Genomic DNA, 17,545 nt, shown 5'->3' on the forward strand with positions numbered 1-17,545 from the left:
GATGTTGTGAAGCTGTCACGAACCCCCGAGTCCAGCCCATCGCCCCAAGGCATCAAAACTGCAGTGAAAGTTGAAGGCCTGTTTATTTTTTAGCATAGGCTATTTGTCAGCCCCTATAGGCGCCAGAGCCTACTTATGCTGAAGATGTGTGTCCGAAATCCTTTATGCAAATGAATGAGAATTTAAAGTTTTTGTTTGTTTGGGTTGGGTTTTTTGTTGCATTTTTTACTTTTCATTTTTTAATTTTTGACTGGTAAGCCTACACATCCTGAATCCTGTTTAAATAACATGTGCATTAGTTCCTGTATATTTCTCAGCCATTTAAATGAGGATCAAAAGTTGCACTAATTGCCATTGATTGTATTTTTTTTTATGTGAACAGAATAGGATTGTCGTCTAAACAGTAGGACAGGCCAGAGGGACAGGCTAAAGGCGCACTAGTGGTGAAATTGAGGAGTGCATCATCCGAAGACTCCCGGTAAAGGCCGAAGCATGCTTCGTCTCTGAAGCTTCGCGATCTTTCGAGAGCCCGAGACTACCCATCGACAACCGCTACAGAGCATCCTGAGAGGACTTCCTGGAGTGTACAGTGGAGTGGCTTTCGTACCGTTTTTAGTTTCATCTCTGGATAAATAGTTTAATTGCAGTCATGTCTGTTCTATGTTACAACAAGGGGTGTGGACAGCGCTTTGATCCGGAAAATAATCCTGACGGTAAAGACAGAAATATCTTATTCTGTATATCTTGCCCTGCTTAGGACAACCCGTGGTGCTAGAAACACTATTCAGAAACACTATTCTCTGCTACCATGTATTTAGTCAAAGTAAGAATAACCTGTTTAAAACGGTAAATAGTTTAATTAACTTTGATGTAAGTAAGGCGATTCTTTTCCGGTGTTTTATGATGAGCCATCGTGTCCTAGTTCTCTCAAACACTGGCTAATGCAGGCTAAAGGTTACACAATGTCTTTACACTTCTAGGCAGAGAGACTAAATGCCACTTGGCCTACAACTAATTATCACATTATTTCAGTTCTGTGGTCTTCAATGGACACAACTATGGAATATCCACAGGGGTAGCTTGTTGGCATGAATGTATGGAGCTAGTAGAATGGGAAAACAATGAGTTAGTCCAGCTGCTTCATCATCAAGTTTTGATGTGACTTATCTATTCATCAAAAAGTCTTATCCGGGGGTTATTGTGCCAAACTGACACATTCCGTCCATTTTTTCCCACAGATGTTTGCACACACCATCCTGGTGTTCCGGTGTTCCATGATGCTCTGAAGGTACATGAACATTCTGACATGTAATATGTCTGTGAAGATTCCCACACAGGCCATCTCAGTTAAAAGATTTTAGTTGTGTGCTATTGTCAGGCCAACCCACCGACAGGCCAACCCCTTTCGCCCACTTCTGCTACACACCTTGGTATACTTGTGACCCTGCCTTGTCATGTGGCCAACTGTCCAGTGCCCAAACACCTGCAGCATTAACACGCCAGCCGGTTCGAAATTAGGTGCTGGAACGGGCACTGGTCAGCAGTCACTTGAACACGTAATGTGAGGCATCAGAAAGGGTAGTTTAGCATTCTACGCCGAACTCTGCTAGTTGGCATCTGTTACACTCACCTAGTTAAACCTCACTCGCATCCGGGTCATGGCACCAGTGTACTCCAAGCGTGAATCCACAAACTACCAGTCCAATTTGCCATGGGAGGCACAGTACGGTAGTACTGAGCTGAAGGTTCAGACTGATAGCTCAGCGGTACCATATCTACAGAGATCTAATATAGAGAGAGATACTTCATTCTAGTTATTTTCAGGTATCCATGTGATGTTGGGTGAACGCCCCTGTAGGAGACCTTCGGTTAGGAGACCTTTGGAGTCTTGAGATTGAGAATAAATGGTCCCTTTACTGTCCCTATACAGTCCCTTTAGCGCTGTAGATGGCGGTAGTGCACTTCTTGTGCAAACACCTCAAAAAGTGAAGAAGAAAGAGGGGACAACGCTCCCTTAGGAGACCCAATTTGTGCACTCTTTTGCTTTGGGTGGGCAGGGTTTGAATCCTCTGTATGAGGCTTCTGGAGGAGGTCTTACTAACATTCTACATCAGAATTCTGCTACTTGGCATCCGTTCCATATATAATTGAATTTTGATGGATAAATAAAATCGCTGTAGCATAACATGCTATCTGAAGCAAACGCTTTCTTTGATTCTGTGTACTTATGTGCTTAAAAACGTCATAGTATAAGGAAGTCTAAACTGAATGTGATGATTTCTTCCCTCTCAAGGGCTGGTCATGTTGCAAGCGAAGAACAACCGACTTTTCAGACTTCCTCAGCATTGCTGTAAGAGACCTGTTTTGTTTGCAAGTACACACACACAGAGACCCATTAATGACTAGTTAATAATACTGCAATAAACACTAAGTGCTGTAATATTTTTTGAATGTAATTGCCAAGAGGTGTTATCATGGCAAGCATTTAATAACACTCTACACCAGGGATGTCAAACTAAGGCCCGGGGGCAAAATTTGGCCCGCGGAGCTATTGTATTTGGCCCGTGAGATCATTTCAAATATGCATTACAGTTGGCCCACTATTCATATATAGCATAATAATACTGAAACATGAAATTTAATGTGTCACAGGAATATGAGCCCAGGGCCCAGAACAGTGAAAAAGCCCATAAAAAGGCAACAGAATATGTGCAGGCATATTTGACCTATAATGGTACTCTGTTTATGGAATTTAAATATGAGTTTTAAGTGTGTGTATGCACAATTTTTTTATTTTTTTTTAGTTTGAGTGACCCATGGGCCATCTCCGACGCACCTGCCAGCTGAGGTGTGGGTAAAAAGCAGAAGTTTATGCACAATTTTTTTAAATTTAAATATTGAGTTTGGCCCTTGACTTTGCTACAGATTTTGATTTTGGCCCTCGGTCAATTTGAGTTTGACAACCCTGCTCTACACCTTCATCCATAAATATACTATAAATGCATACGTCTTAATCTGACCAGCTATTGTGTTGCCCTGGGTGCATCCCAATATGTGACCTTGCCTCCTCCACTTGCCTCCTCCACTTGCTTCTCGTCATGATGACATCACTGACAACAGCATTATATTTCAATATCTTGCAAAAGCTCAATTGTAAAGTCTTTTTCTCATTTGCAATTGGGATGGTGAATGAAAAACAGTCCCTCAAAAGTTGTTGTGGCGAGGCTGACAGCTGGGAAACTTAATCATTTTCTCCACGGAGGAGGGGCCAGGAGGCGGGACGAGGAGACAAGCACAAGTGGAGGAGGCAAGGACACATATTGGGATGCACCCCTTGTGAGAGGCTGACCCTGCTTTCTGCAATACACTCCTGATTGTCTGTTTTCTTTAGGGTTGCACGAAAGGTCCACACAACAAAGAGAAGCCCCCGGAAGCAATCAAACCAGAAGTGAAGTCGTCTGGAGAGAAGAACAACGGTGACACGCCAAAGACAACCTTCGAATGTCTGATACAAGCCCCCAAACCCTTTGAGTCTATTCGACGGCCAAGGTAAGCAGTGAACAAGTTTGCTTCTGTAGTGGGTTTTTTTAACACCTGAAATGATCAAAATAACGTGCAAACTCTATGCAGAAAAAGTTAACGTTTATTTGATCCTTGTTACAAGATACAGCAAAATACAAGTCAGCAGAGGTGGAACGTAACTAAGTATTTTTACTTCGTTACTGTACTTAAGTAGTTTTTTCTGGAATTTGTACTTACTTGAGTAAAAATAAAAATGCAGACTTTTACTTTTACTCAATTCATTTTTTTGACAATTACTTGTACTTTCTACTCCTTACATTTCTAGAGGAAGACTTAGTTACTAGTTACATTTATCCTACGTTTTCCTGTGGTGTTTCGTGGATATTTGAGTAGGCTAGCCTCAGCTGCGGGCAGGGAGGTGGGACCATGCCCCTCTTCCAAACTGACACCCAGACAGAAAAGATACTTTAAAAAACATTAACAGGACTCCATAGTCATGTTCTAATAGAACCGAAAACCGTTGCAGAAACTTTTTTCTATTGGATGAAGTAGGCAGACATGGAGAAAGACAGACACGGAGAAAGACAGCCATTGCGCAAGTACTTGTACTTTTGTACTCAAAAAGCACATTTTAAAGTTAGTACTTAGGACTTTTACTTAAGTACATTTTTGGTATACAACTTTTACTTTCACTTGAGTCATTTTGTGGCAGGGTACTTCTACTTTTACTTAAGTACACAACTTCAGTACTTCTTCCACCTCTGCAAGTCAGTAACGTCCATTGGCTGACGCGCTACTTACAAACCCAAACCCCACAAGCCGGTCAACTACCCCACCAAGGAAATCTTGCTCTCCCCCACCAATGGTCCCTCTCCCCCACCTTAAGTAACTTTTTGCACTCCGGCTTGTGCGCTGGCCTCTGGCCATCCAGGCCACTGATTGGAGTCTCACCTCAGCCAATGGGTTTTCCTCTCCCCCTGCATCACCCAGACCTCCCATTTCCCCAAGCCCGCCCCCTCCCCTCTTTTCCCCTTCACATATCATGGTAAATAAACAGACATTGTTTCCTAAACCTAGTATGTTTCCCTAAAATAGTTAATAGGGTTTTATTTAAAAATAGAAGATCTCCTTCCTTTACTACCTCGCAGCAGGGCCAAGGAAACAAACTTGGTTAAGTGAGGACCAATTCAACTTTGCCTGCCAACAGCTTCAACAGTCAGCAGATGGCAGTATGGATCAAATTGAAGGAAACGTTTCTATTTGATTTGATGGGCTGCCGAGGACAAAATTCACTCCTTACTTGCATAGCATTAAACTTGTCTCAACTTGCGGTCTACAAGCTGCCAATGTAGTTTACTCGCTATTCCCTTCATTTTACTCGTCAGTCCAAGACCTAACAAACCTTGTCTTCACCATAGTTGTATTAAGTAAAAGTAGAAGATTCTTATAGTACACTTAGTGTGTTATTACAAATTATACCACTAGTAGTGTAATTACATTGCAAAGAGTACTTCTTTCAAGAGGCTTAGCGCGCTGTGTCACAGGGCCCCCCTGCTCTCAACTTTTTCACCTGCTTATGTCCCTTTTTGCCTCCTGTTCGCTTGTCTCGTTCTCTTCCACCCAATTACTCATTTCCTCACCCAAACACACTAAAACTTTCAGACTATCTTACACATGTTTCGTGACGGACGAACAACTCGTCACTGATGCTTGGCTGTGGACAAACCATGACAGCCTACACTGAACGCTGAAACAACTCAATGCCACTCCCCAGTTAATCACGTTGCACTTGCCACCTCTGATGTAACTTGTTTTATGTCTGTAGTGGAGACGAGCCTGCAGTGAAACTTCAACAGAAAGTGGCCACCTCTCTGAAGCAGGCCCTGGAGAAACTGAAGCTCTCCTCGGACAACATGGACAAGGAGAAAGGTGCAGTGAGCCTTTTATTCATCAATACACTTTCAGATGTTTATCAATTGAATTGAACGGAGGAGGAAAAAAATGTAATTCTTTTTTATGTTCTTTATTCAGCCCTTTATTCTTTGTTTGTTCATTGAAAAAAAGAAATTTACTTTTATTGTGCATGATCCATGGCTTTTTAAAGGGACACTGTGTGAGATTTTTAGTTGTTTATTTCCAGAATTCATGCTGCCCATTCACTAATGTTACCACCACCATCAAATTCCAAGTATTCATCATGACTGGAAAAATTGCATTTTTCATACATGAAAAGGGGGATCTTCTCCATGGTCCGCCATTTTGAATTTCCAAAAATAGCCATTTTTAGCTGCAAAAATGACTGTACTTGGACCATACTAGAAAATATTTGTTTATTACTTAGTAAACTTTCATGTAAAGATCTAATTTGGCAATAGGCAGTCCAGTTTCAATGAGCAGCATAGTTGCAGTACCTTTTTTGACCATTTCCTGCACAGTGTCCCTTTAACACACCAGTACATGTGCTCTTTAAAAAAAAAAGTGCTTTATACCATATTGCCACCTTTACCATGTCTGTGTGTTGTGTTTGCATTTAGATGAGGAGGGAGACGAGATTAAGGCGGGGACCTTGTGTAAGAATGGCGGCTGCACTAAGGTATTGTGCTGAGGGAGCAGTGCTTATTTCTAGTGTTGCACCGATACTGATACCAGCATCGGTGGATCGGCACTAAAATGGTGGTTTCGGTATCGGCGAGTACCAACAAATAGGGCACCGATACCATAAACAGGTGCTTGTATGACACTTATTAAACAGCCTTGAAATTAGTTATTTCACAGAGGTATTTAAAAAGTATAAAAAGTTTTGCTGGATTCACTTTGTATTAGTCTTTTTCCTGTTTCACAAAGGTAGGCAGCAGCCTGACAAAGCCATGCAATGATTTTACATCCAAGTAGTATGCACTACAGCCCTTCATATATATGCATTTCAAATAGGGTGGTATCGGTATCGGTATCGGTATCGGCCGATACTGCACAGCCAGATATCAGGTATCGGGGCCAAAAGATGGTGTCGGTGCAGCAGTGCTTATTTCACTAGAGCAGTGCTTATTTCACTAGAGCAGTGCTTATTTCACTAGAGCAGTGCTTCCCAAACTTTTCTTTTCTTGCTGGGACCCCCCTTCTGGACCTAAGTAAGAATATTTTCACAATCCCCCGCAAATATTTTCAAACGCAAAAAGAACACATCTTTGTAAACCACTGGAAAAGTGAATGCACTTATTATCCATTGAAGCCAGGGCATAATGTTCATGTTGAAAGATTATAAAATCATGCAAAGATAAAAAACACTGTTTGAGGCACTCCTTACTAAAGTTAAAAAGTCTTTATTAAATACTGGCTTCATGCAGGCATGTAGCCAGTATTTAATAAAGGCTTTTTAACTTTAGTAAGGAGTGCCTCAAATAGTGTTTTTTATCTTTTCATGGAAGTTTGGACGCCCAAGTTCTTTTTGATGAGCACCCTTTTTTACTAACTGGATACAGGACCTAGTGAAGCATTTCTCTTTTTTGTTGCTTATGAAATCATATTCAAGATTTTATGCCAACAGTCCCTTCAGTGCCATGACCCCCTTGCAGTACCTCCACAACCCCCTTGGGGGTCCCAACACCCCGCTTAGGAACCACTGCACTAGAGGGACACGCACTGAATCACAGATGAGCCTCTACAGATCTTAACAGCCATCTCTCTGCTGCTCTCGACACGTCTATATTTCTTTTCCTCTCGCATTCTTTCTGCATCTCTCTGTCTCTCTGGTCTCTGCATCTTTTTCTTCTCTGCCATTTTCTCTGTTCTCTCACTCTCTGCCTTTGTCTGCTTAAATACGTTTCTCTATTCTCTGCATCTCTCTTTCTCTCCTCTGCATTTCTTTTCTCTCTACATTTCTTTCCATCGCTCCCTCTCTTTCTCTCTCTCTCGCTCTCTCTCTCTCTCTCTCTCTCTCTCTCTCTCTCTCGCGCGCGGTCCCTGCTTCTCTGCGTCTCTGTTTTTTTCCCTTCCCCATATTTATCTGTTCTCTACATCTCTTTGCATTTCTTTTACTCCCTCCCTCCCTCCCTGCATTTCTCTTTGTCTCTTTTTTTTCTCGTCCTGTAATTCTCCATTTCTCTGCATCTCTCTGCAGGTGTTTAAAGGGCCGCAGAGCAATGAGGAGGCGTGCATGTACCACGCCGGAGTCCCAATCTTTCATGAAGGGTGAGGACACGTAATACATTCATTTGCCTTGAATACATTCATAAAATAGAATAATAATATACATTCACATGTAGTAGGATAAGAAATATGCTTAGCATACGAAATGCGTTCGCTTGCAGTGAGCGTAAAACATGTAGGTTTTTTTTTTTTTGAAGAATGCTTCCGAGTATAATAAGATGATAAATAATTGATGGAGCTGGGGTGTATTATTCTGGGATGATAATGTGAATTGATTTTGCGTGGTTGGACAAAAATGGTCTTGGGCCCTTTAAGGCAGGCAGACTGGCAACTGAAGTTGAGCATGAATGGCTAAAAATATGAATGAGCCCCTTTTGTGAATGTGGCTGGGTGAGTGAATGAGCGTAGGAGAATGACTTGTCTGCAATACCAATGAGCGTCGCTGTCACTCCTGGAATGGATGATTATGATTAGAAACCCGAAGCAAAGCCAAGTGGGCACGTCTGCCACAGATATTCTGCAACAGAATCAATATGTTTTCTACCGTCTAAGTAGGCACATTTGGTAGGCCTATTGGTAGGCATATTAAGTTATCTGGTCAGCAACAATGTTCACCTGCCGGCATGGCACAGAGAATCTCCCTCTCAATTGCCTTAGGTTCATGTCTCGTGACATACAGCCGAGTGTTGAAATCAAACTCGTTGCAAACATTCCATGCACTTTTTTGGGCTTTTGTGCCTTTAAACAGGATTGTGAAGAGATGATACTGAATGAGAGCTAGATTAGATACGTAGGCCTGGGACCTGAAACCCATGCGCAGTATGCCTGTTGATGGTATGGTTCATTATTGCACTGCACCACGATAACGCTCTCTCTCTCTCTCTCTCTCTCTCTCTCTCTCTCTCTCTCTCTCTCTCTCTCTCTCTCTCTCTCTCTCTCTTTCTCTCTCTCTCTCTCACTCTGTCTCGCTCTCTCTCTTGCTTTCTTTCTTTCTTTCTTTCTTTCTCTTTCTTTCTTTCTTTCTCTTTCTTTCTTTCTTTTTTCTTTTTCTGTGTTGTCTCAGGATGAAGTACTGGAGCTGCTGTAAAAGGAAAACGTCGGATTTCAACACCTTCCTCTCCCAAGAGGGCTGCACCAAGGGCACGCATCTGTGGAGGAAGAAGGACAGCGTGAGTACTGAACACGCAGACTAAAGGTCAAAACTGGGCGGAGATGGTCTGAGCAAAATGCTTGTTCAAGGTCAAGTCTCAGTGAATTTATGGATCAAGGTCAAATCTCTATGATGATGGTGTGAAATACACACCACGCCTCAAGGTCACATCTTCACACGGTGCAAATGAATTAAGATATCAAGGTAATGGGGGGCGCTGTGGCGCAGCGCGCTAAGCCCCCCACACTTGGGCTTGCATGCCCATGGGGACCCCGGTTCAGGTCCAGACGGGGTCATTTCCCAACCCTTCCCTATCTCTCTCCACACTCACTTCCTGTCGCACCTTCACTGTCCTATCCGAAATAAAGGCCCAAAAAGCCCATAAAAATATCTTTACAAAAAAAAAAAAGATATCAAGGTAATAAATAGTTTGAGTGCATTCAGACTCAGAAATCTCTACATAAATAGTGCAAGTGCATTCAGATTCAGGGTTGCATTACGTGTGTAAATGACTACACAGCATCATAATGCTCCGCTTTGCGTTGTGCTACAACTCCCCTTACTCGTTATAAATCTAACACGAACAGACGGCCTCTCGTGGCTTATTGCTTAAACTAGATCTTGGAAAAAAAAAATAATGTAACGCTATAGAAATAAATCCAGACGTTGAAGTTGAAACACCAAATGTGCACCGTAATCAAAGGCAATTCAATGACATTAGAACCATAAGCTGAAATAAGTCCAAGAAAAACTCAAGGAGAGGAAACGGGAAGTTGTGAAATGATGACATATCTGGTCACAATGTCTGTAAATTGAGTAAATCACAGACCTTTTCTTATCTCGCCCGAGTGCGCCACAAAATAACACGGTGCGGGGGTAATTGCGAATTGCGAACTTTTTTTGACGGCAACTTTTTTTTTGGCCAGGCTGTGTAATAAGATATCTAAATACCGGACCTAGACGACTAGACTATATAGGCCATGTTGTGTTTCGTGTGTCTTTAATGTGCATTTACATGTGGATTGTGGAGAACTGTCATGCAAGACAAATTTCTGTACAAACAGACAATAAAAATGTATCTTATCTATCTTATCTTATCTTAAATGTATAATCTGTCCATTAAAGCATCAAAGTGTATACTAACTTATGCGTTTGTGCTCCTCAGGACAAGAAGGTGGTGCCGTGCCGGTTTGACTGGCACCAGACAGGGGGGCAGGTGATCATCTCCATCTACGCCAAGAACTCCGTCCCTGAGCTGAGCTACGTGGAGGCCAACAGCATCTCGGTGAGCAACATGGCATCACGCCTCTGCGTTAAGATGACACGCCGACTTAACAACCGTCTCTATCGTGTTTGTGCATCATGACTTTGCATGTTAACGCGTGCTACACAACACCCTCTGACATGTTAGGTTTAGGGGTGGTTTTGGTCAGGGCACAATTTCGCCAGTTCATTTATTCGCTTTTCGCTTGTTCTTATTTATTTATTTATTTATTTATTTATTGTTTATTTAGCAGGGACAGTGCACAATATACAATTGAGCCAGATTATAGCCACACGGCTAATTTTCATCTGTAGTCCCTGGACAAAAATTGGTGTTAAGCTAAAAACAAAAAAGATTAAAATTAATAATACAAGAATTTGATAATACAATTGAAAGGTGCCCAATGTGCAAATATTGGCAAAAGTAAAGTGGCAGAAAGTTGCTTTACTGACAGGTTAGGGGTGTAGGGATGGTTTTAGTCAAGGCACAGCAAAGCATTTTTGCGTTTAACAACAGAAATTCGCCGCGGCAACAGAAACTGTGCGAACTTGGTCAAGTGACTAAAGTGCGTTCCCGCAGCATTGAGGAGCACGACTCGACACGCAAAGCCATCGCACCTCAACGCGGCATGCACTAACGTGAAATAATTATTACACCTTTTTAGGGCTGTGCGATCTGGAAAAAAAACTATATCACGATATGAATTACTTTCTATCACGATAACGATATATATCACGATATAGCACAATTACATACATTTTCAGTTATTCTCTTTATTTGCTCTTTATTTGTTCATGTTGCAAAACAACCTTTCTTTAAAATGGATCTTTTTATTGTTATTTTTACAGTTACATGAACTTATAGTGTGTATTGTGACAACATGAAATGTAATTAAATGATATTCAATTGTATAAAATTACTATCACGATATAAACGATATAGGAGAAAGGTCACGATATACACTTTTATATCACGATAAAGATATATATCGTCATATTGCCCAGCCCTACACCTTTGCATGATGCCAGCCTGCGGTGAGGGTTCAGGAAAGGACAGATAACTGCACTGGCCTACCAGGAGCAGGCCCCAGGGCCCAAGAGTCCAGGGGGCCCTGAAGCCCATTCATATTGTGTCAAAAGCACACTTTTACACAACGCGCTAAGCCCCCAGATTTGGGCTTTCATGCCCATGGGGACCCCGGTTCGAGTCCGGACGGGGTCATTTCCCAATCCTCCCCCATCTCTCTCTCCCACTCACTTCCTGTCAGCATCTCATACTATCCCAATAAAGGCATAAAAAGCCCCTAAAAATATATATATAAAAAAAAATCACACTTTTAACAACTAATATTTTCTCTTCTCCCGTAACCCCCCCCCACCCCCCCACCCCTCAAATACCCCAACAACATAGACTCACATCTGGCCTAAATCCTAAATCGTCTTGCACACTTGCAGCACCCAGGACTCTCCGATAAGGAGTCAGGCTAATCCCATTGACCGCTATGGTCCATTTTCTCTAGACAAAATTGCCGGATCAGGGCTAAACTCCCCCATCTTTGGGGCTGCTCGCGGAGCCAGAGACATGTTATGTAAGAGGAGACGAAAAACGAAGCGTCAATAGAAATGAACGGGGGCAATTTGTAATGCCAATATGGCGTGCACCTGCACATCTCCCACCTGTCCGGCAACAAGAGCCAGTCAATAGCTGAGCTCAGCTGTGCTGTCATTTATCCAATCATCTCGCTGCATTGACACGTAAGCTTTTACGACTCCTCAAACCTAATCGGTATGCCTTTGGAACATCTGCTGCCAGAGAATGGCAGATGACATGCGTGACTCACTTCGGGTAGCTACTCACATGGGCTTGCTACAGAGACAACTTTATCCTACAGGCTGCGAAGCGTGTTGTCATGAAGTGTTGCGCATGCGTAGTTTAAAATTATGCTGTGGCATGTCTCTGATAAAAGAACACTGCTTCGGCTTATGCACGTGTCTTTGTGCTGGTGCGATTTGCATATAAAATGAAGGGAAATGTATACTTTGAGTATTGGAGGTTTTTCTATTAATTATAATTTCCATTCTTTTTCTCAAATATTTCCTTTTATGTAAAACACCTTTCTTGCGCAAAAAGGTGTGCACAGTGGCTGAGAAAAGTAAAGTGGCTGGTCTCAGTCTTTACTTGACCCCCTTCATAGAAATCAGTTTCCATGTCTGACAGGAGATTTTCCGTCTCCTTGACAACCTAAGATGAATAGGAAGTTATGTAATTTACAGTAATAAATGATGTAGACATATCAGAGAAGCATATCATCACCATACCACCCATGAGACTATTTTCTTTCACTGATATGAATACAAGTAAGCATGCACTCTAAAGGGCTCTGCATACTTCACGTGCGCACTTTGTCGCGAGTGGCGCGAGAACCATTAATGACGTCATCACTTGCGACAGACTATTCATACTTCAAAAGCGCTTTCGCTCGCATTGTCGGAAGTGCCCTCTGCTGTTCATGAGAGAAACGGCAGTATTTTTCGCAACTCGCAGCGTGAGTTCTACGGATGTATAAAATAGAAAGCCAAACACGGCTGCTGTAGGGCTACTGAACGTCTGACTTGTGACTTACCACATTGAAACATATATTTTTGGTTGTAGCCTACATTGCCAGATCATTCCAAGACCATGTGAGAGCATTGTTCTGGCGGCAGAATTTATAAATAGATCGCCGAACACAACGTGCTTCTGAACAAAGTAAACAATTGTTTCACTGAACAACATTTAAGAGAGAAGATAAAATAACTCTCTATGACATTTTATTATCCTCAAAATGATACAGGATCCATTCTGTAGTAGCCTACAGTAGTTGTAGCCTCTCTTCGCAACTCCTGCTTTGTCTGCCTACCTGCGTGGTCGCTGGTGGCGCACGACAAGTTACAAAAAATGTGGGGTGCACGACGTCGCGACATGGCAGCTCGCGCCACGGCGTGTGACGTCATTTTGGGTCACGTGACGGCGCGAGTGAGGTCGCGAGTGAAGTATGAAGGAGGGTAGCGCCAGTCACGACAAGTATGAATCCCCCTTTACTTTATTGACCATACAATGTCTGATTTGAAATGTCATTGCAGGTAAACATTCATGTCGTATTCGAAGGAGATAAGGAGTTTGTGCACAAGATCGACCTCTGGGGGGTAAGTGCAGCATTTTTTTCTAGATTGTAAAAAAAAATCATTACTCAAAACAAAACCAAACTGTCATAATGTAAAGTAGCATACGAGCAAGGCATGTAACCCCAAACTCCTGCAGGGACTGTCCTCTACACCTAAACATATGCAAGTTACAATATTATTAAACCTTTTTTGTACATTGGTCCCTTGATTTCACATTATTACCTCGTGTTCTACTCAGCCCTGTATGTTGTTAGTCATTTGGAGCTCTGCTGAAGACATTCAGGTTTTTTTGGAAACATATCGCTTTTGAGGGTAATGGCAGATTGGTAAAGGCGGCTGTTCGGTATTAAAGGGGTATGCCACTATTTCGGGGCTTAATACAGTTAAAATCGTTGGCTGGGGTTTATAAAGGTCGTAAAGTGTCTTATTTTTCATGTTAAGCGTTGTCTTGCTTTAAGACAAGTTAAAAGAGGGAACATGTCACTAAGCTAGTGAAAGTCAATGGATCCGTGTAGCATGCTACAATGCGACACGGATCCATTGACTTTCACTAGCTTAGCGACATATAACTAATGTCAAGGTGCCTCGAGCCGTTTCTGACTGTACTGTCCCATTTGCCTCAGGTGATCGACGTCAACAAGAGCTCGGTGAACATGATGGCGTCAAAGATCGAGGTGGCCATGAAGAAGGCGGAGCCCATGTCGTGGGCCCGGTTGGACATGCCGCCGGTGGTAGTCCCGCCTCCTGAGAAAGAGAAGGCCAAAGAGAGTGACAGCAGCAGCGACGACGACGACGACGAAGGTGAAGTGGATTAAAATAAAACCAATCAACCAATCACGTTGCCCCGTCCTGTCCTGTCCCATCCCGTCCTCTGGCCAGCCACACTTTGTCTGAAGAACTATCTGTTCAAGTCGTCACCACTACAGCAGTTCCAGATATCATTGTACGTTTTCAGTACAGTGCGTGTCTAATATACGTGTATGATGTACAGAGATGTCAAAGTTAAAAGTAAAAGTAAAAACAAGAAACGTTTTTCTTCCAACACAGGTACCTTATCTGAGTTACCTGTAGACCTGTGTACTGGTCTTATGACCAGCTAACTCTGTGCTGATGGTTGCATCATTTTTTTGGTGGCTTCTTGTTATGTTTTTAGTGTTTTTCAATAACAGCAGTCTATCTACCTCATTAGGTACAATGGACTAACTGGGGGTAACATCTGTGTAATACCATATGCCAGTGTTGTACTTACACCATGTTTTTACTTTTATTTTTACTTTTACTTTTACTTTTGACACCTCTGATGATGTATACATTCAAGGGATTGTGAACCGCAATTCTTTGGAGCATGTACTCAACACAATCAGGATGTAGTGTGAGAAAATCAATAGTTTATCCCAAATTACGTTTTACATTATGTCTGAAGTTTCTTCAATGAAATGTGATCTAGAGCTTTACGAGGTGGTAAGGGGGTGGGCAATAGTTGTTGTAAAAGACTTGTATTATTCTGTTATTCTCTCTCTCTCTCTCTCTCTCTCTCTCTCTCTCTCTCTCTCTCTCTCTCTCTCTCTCTCTCTCTCTCTCTCTCTCTCCTGATACAAAGCTAGTTGAATCAGGGCATCTATCTACTGCATGAGAGATAATCTAACAAAATGGAAACGGTGAATTGTGCACAGCAATGTCTTTTCTTTTGCCTCATCATCATCTTCATATACTGATGCAAACCAAAGTAGATGTCATTCCACGATGTGTATATGTATACAGGGTGTCTCGAAATGGTATACACACTTTAAACCATTGTAAAGTGGGTGTTTAGTAAATTTCACATTTTCAATGTGTAATAGAATCGAATAGTGGCTCACACACTCTACTCTAAGCTATCTTTTTGTGCGTTCACTGTCAGCGTTTACTTTCACATCAGTTGGAGAAAAGGCAGTGACAAAAAAAAACTGTAAATTCTATTACTTTTAATTAACGCCTACTTAAGAATGCTGTTAAAGGGACACTGTGTGAGATTTTTAGTTGTTTATTTCCAGAATTCATGCTACCCATTCATTAATGTTACCTTTTTCATGAATACTTACCACCACCATAAAATTCTAAGTACTTATTATGACTGAAAAAATTACACTTTTCTTACATGAAGAGGGGGATCTGCTCCATGGTCCGCCATTTTGAATTTCCAGAAATAGCCATTTTCTAGCTGCAAAAATGACTGTACTTGGGCCATATTAGAAAATATTAGTTTATTACTTAGTAAACTTTCATGAAAATATCAAATTTGACAATAGGCAGCCCATTTTCAATGAGCAGCATAGTTGCAGTACCCTTTTTGACCATTTCCTGCACAGTGTCCCTTTAAAGTTTGTGTTCATTTTGGGACATCCTGTTTGTACATCATTAGGCCCAAATGAAGCCAGTCTTAGATTTTTTTTGTGATCATCACTACCATTGCACTTTCTCCTCATTGAGTTTTATCAGCCTTTGCCCCATGTTGTCCTTGACTGACGAGAGTCTGAGTCTCACGTTTCCATTCCACTTTAAGTTTTGTTCGAATTTTATAAATAAAGATCCATAATCGTAAGTGTTGACTTGGTTTATTTTTCTGATCATTTTCTATGGTTGCTGAACACCAGACTGCCTGGTTTGGATTTTTAAAACGGTCAGAATGATTCACATTTTCAGACGAGGGACGGGTCTGCTCCAAAATCAATGTTGGCTACCTACTCACTACTATGTGTGAGTTTTCAGTTATAATTCTACTATTCACCAATTTTAATAACTTTTTAAGGCAGTGCCCCAGAATATCCAAACAGCAAAAAAAAAGAACAGAATTGTTTTGGGGGAGCTTGTTATGCAATCTGTTAAGTTATATTCATTCGCTCGTAAAAGGAGGGGAAACATTTGTGATCATGCAAGAGTAGTCTGGAGGGAAAGAGCTTTTGAGATCCCACAGAGTAAAGTAGGAGCGGAGGCAAAGCAGCGTTTACTGCCTGCTGGGCAGCCTCTTCCCCGAGATGACTCACTGCTCTCCTCTCCCCGCCTCTCCTTGACTTTGCCGTTTGTGCTTCGCTTTGGCGGAGCTATAGGTGACTTTCAGAGAAGAGCCCAGCAATTCTCGCTAAAACTAAAAGCAGCAGCAATAGGCTACCGGAGATCCATTTTGTGAATGGGAGGTCGTAACCACACTGGTCCACACTTGAAGACATCTGGAGGTGGCAAACAAGCGTAAAATGAAATAAAATGAAAGGAAATTGTGTCAACACATTGACCCAAATTTTAAAACATAATAACCAGCATGGTATGAGAATTAACTTCCATATGTACACATTGATTGTGAACATGAGGCCAATAACATTGAGGTGAATGGTGATGTTTGACAAGTTGTTTTGTGTTCTCATGTCTCTAATGTGTAGACACTTAAAATCTCCAGGTGATGGCAGCACAAGTCATTTCATTTCGGTAATGTGTTTCTCTGTGCGTGCGTGTGTGTGTGCGCAGGGACGCCAACATAGGGGGACAAAGGCGTCCGTTATCCAAAATTAGGTCCTCCTCACTACATTGAATGTATTGGGTGGGGGGCCCTTTCAGATGACTTTGCCAAAGCTGTCAGTGGCCCTGTGTGCGTGCGTGCGTGCGTGCGTGCGTGTAAAAAGAGAGATGTGGGTGGTGCGGATTCAGTAAGTGCTGCTGTAGTTCTGTATGTGTGCACATACAGGCACTTTGTTTCTGAGATGGAAGATGAGGAGACTGAGACGTTGCCCCTCTGTTCAGGCGGGGCCTGTGAGAGATTGAGAAAAGAAACTGGGTTTTGTTCAAGAAAAAAATACAGTAACAAAGTGCGTGACGAATAAGAATCACAAACCAACGCAGCCACTGGAAAATGAATTTGGCGAGAGACACGGTGGGGGAAAGAACAAGCATGAGAGGAGAGCGGGGGGGAGACGATGTTTTTGAGTGACAGAAAAACAGGGGAGCGTGATGGAGAGAGTTTGGTGGTGGTGGAGGAGGAAGGCGATGATGGCGATGACGATGATGATGATGATGATGAAGGGTAGCAAGGGGAGATTTAAGTGATGGAGAGAGTGAGTGCTGCTGGAGTGATTCAACCTTTTTCCATTCCCTTTCTTCTCTTTTATTTAGCATGGGTCGCTTCCTCACCAGGCGTATGACGCATCGCTCGCAGATGAAGAAGACCTGCAGCTTGTTCCCCAGCTGATAATGATAATAGTTATAATGATAACAATAATAACCAACTTTGTATGGCGCTCTTGTCGTTACCGTGCTGAGATTAGCAGCACG

General features: G+C 42.2%; 1 protein-coding gene across 1 annotated transcript; it reads left to right on the forward strand.

Annotated features, from left to right (window-relative positions):
• Nucleotides 1-565: 565 nt before the first annotated feature.
• chordc1b (cysteine and histidine-rich domain (CHORD) containing 1b) lies at nucleotides 566-15,827 on the forward strand. The gene is made up of 11 exons (XM_063202840.1): nucleotides 566-713; nucleotides 1,239-1,288; nucleotides 2,294-2,350; nucleotides 3,392-3,549; nucleotides 5,348-5,451; nucleotides 6,057-6,115; nucleotides 7,640-7,710; nucleotides 8,732-8,837; nucleotides 9,984-10,103; nucleotides 13,205-13,267; nucleotides 13,870-15,827. Exons 1-11 carry the CDS (start codon nucleotides 650-652, stop codon nucleotides 14,059-14,061), a joined length of 1,044 nt encoding a protein of 347 aa, XP_063058910.1. The 5' UTR covers nucleotides 566-649; the 3' UTR covers nucleotides 14,062-15,827.
• Nucleotides 15,828-17,545: the final 1,718 nt, after the last annotated feature.

Source organism: Engraulis encrasicolus, chromosome 7 (genome assembly GCF_034702125.1).
Source record: "Engraulis encrasicolus isolate BLACKSEA-1 chromosome 7, IST_EnEncr_1.0, whole genome shotgun sequence".
Lineage (NCBI taxonomy): Eukaryota > Metazoa > Chordata > Actinopteri > Clupeiformes > Engraulidae > Engraulis > Engraulis encrasicolus.

What these genes read in the sequence shown, in the direction of transcription:
- chordc1b (XM_063202840.1), top strand. Translation starts at nt 650, where the DNA reads ATGTCTGTTCTATGTTACAACAAGGGGTGTGGACAGCGCTTTGATCCG. An exon ending in CAGACTTCCTCAGCATTGCT is followed by an intron (nt 2,351 to 3,391) that starts GTAAGAGACCTG and finishes TGTTTTCTTTAG; the next exon opens with GGTTGCACGAAAGGTCCACA. An exon ending in TGTGGAGGAAGAAGGACAGC is followed by an intron (nt 8,838 to 9,983) that starts GTGAGTACTGAA and finishes TGTGCTCCTCAG; the next exon opens with GACAAGAAGGTGGTGCCGTG.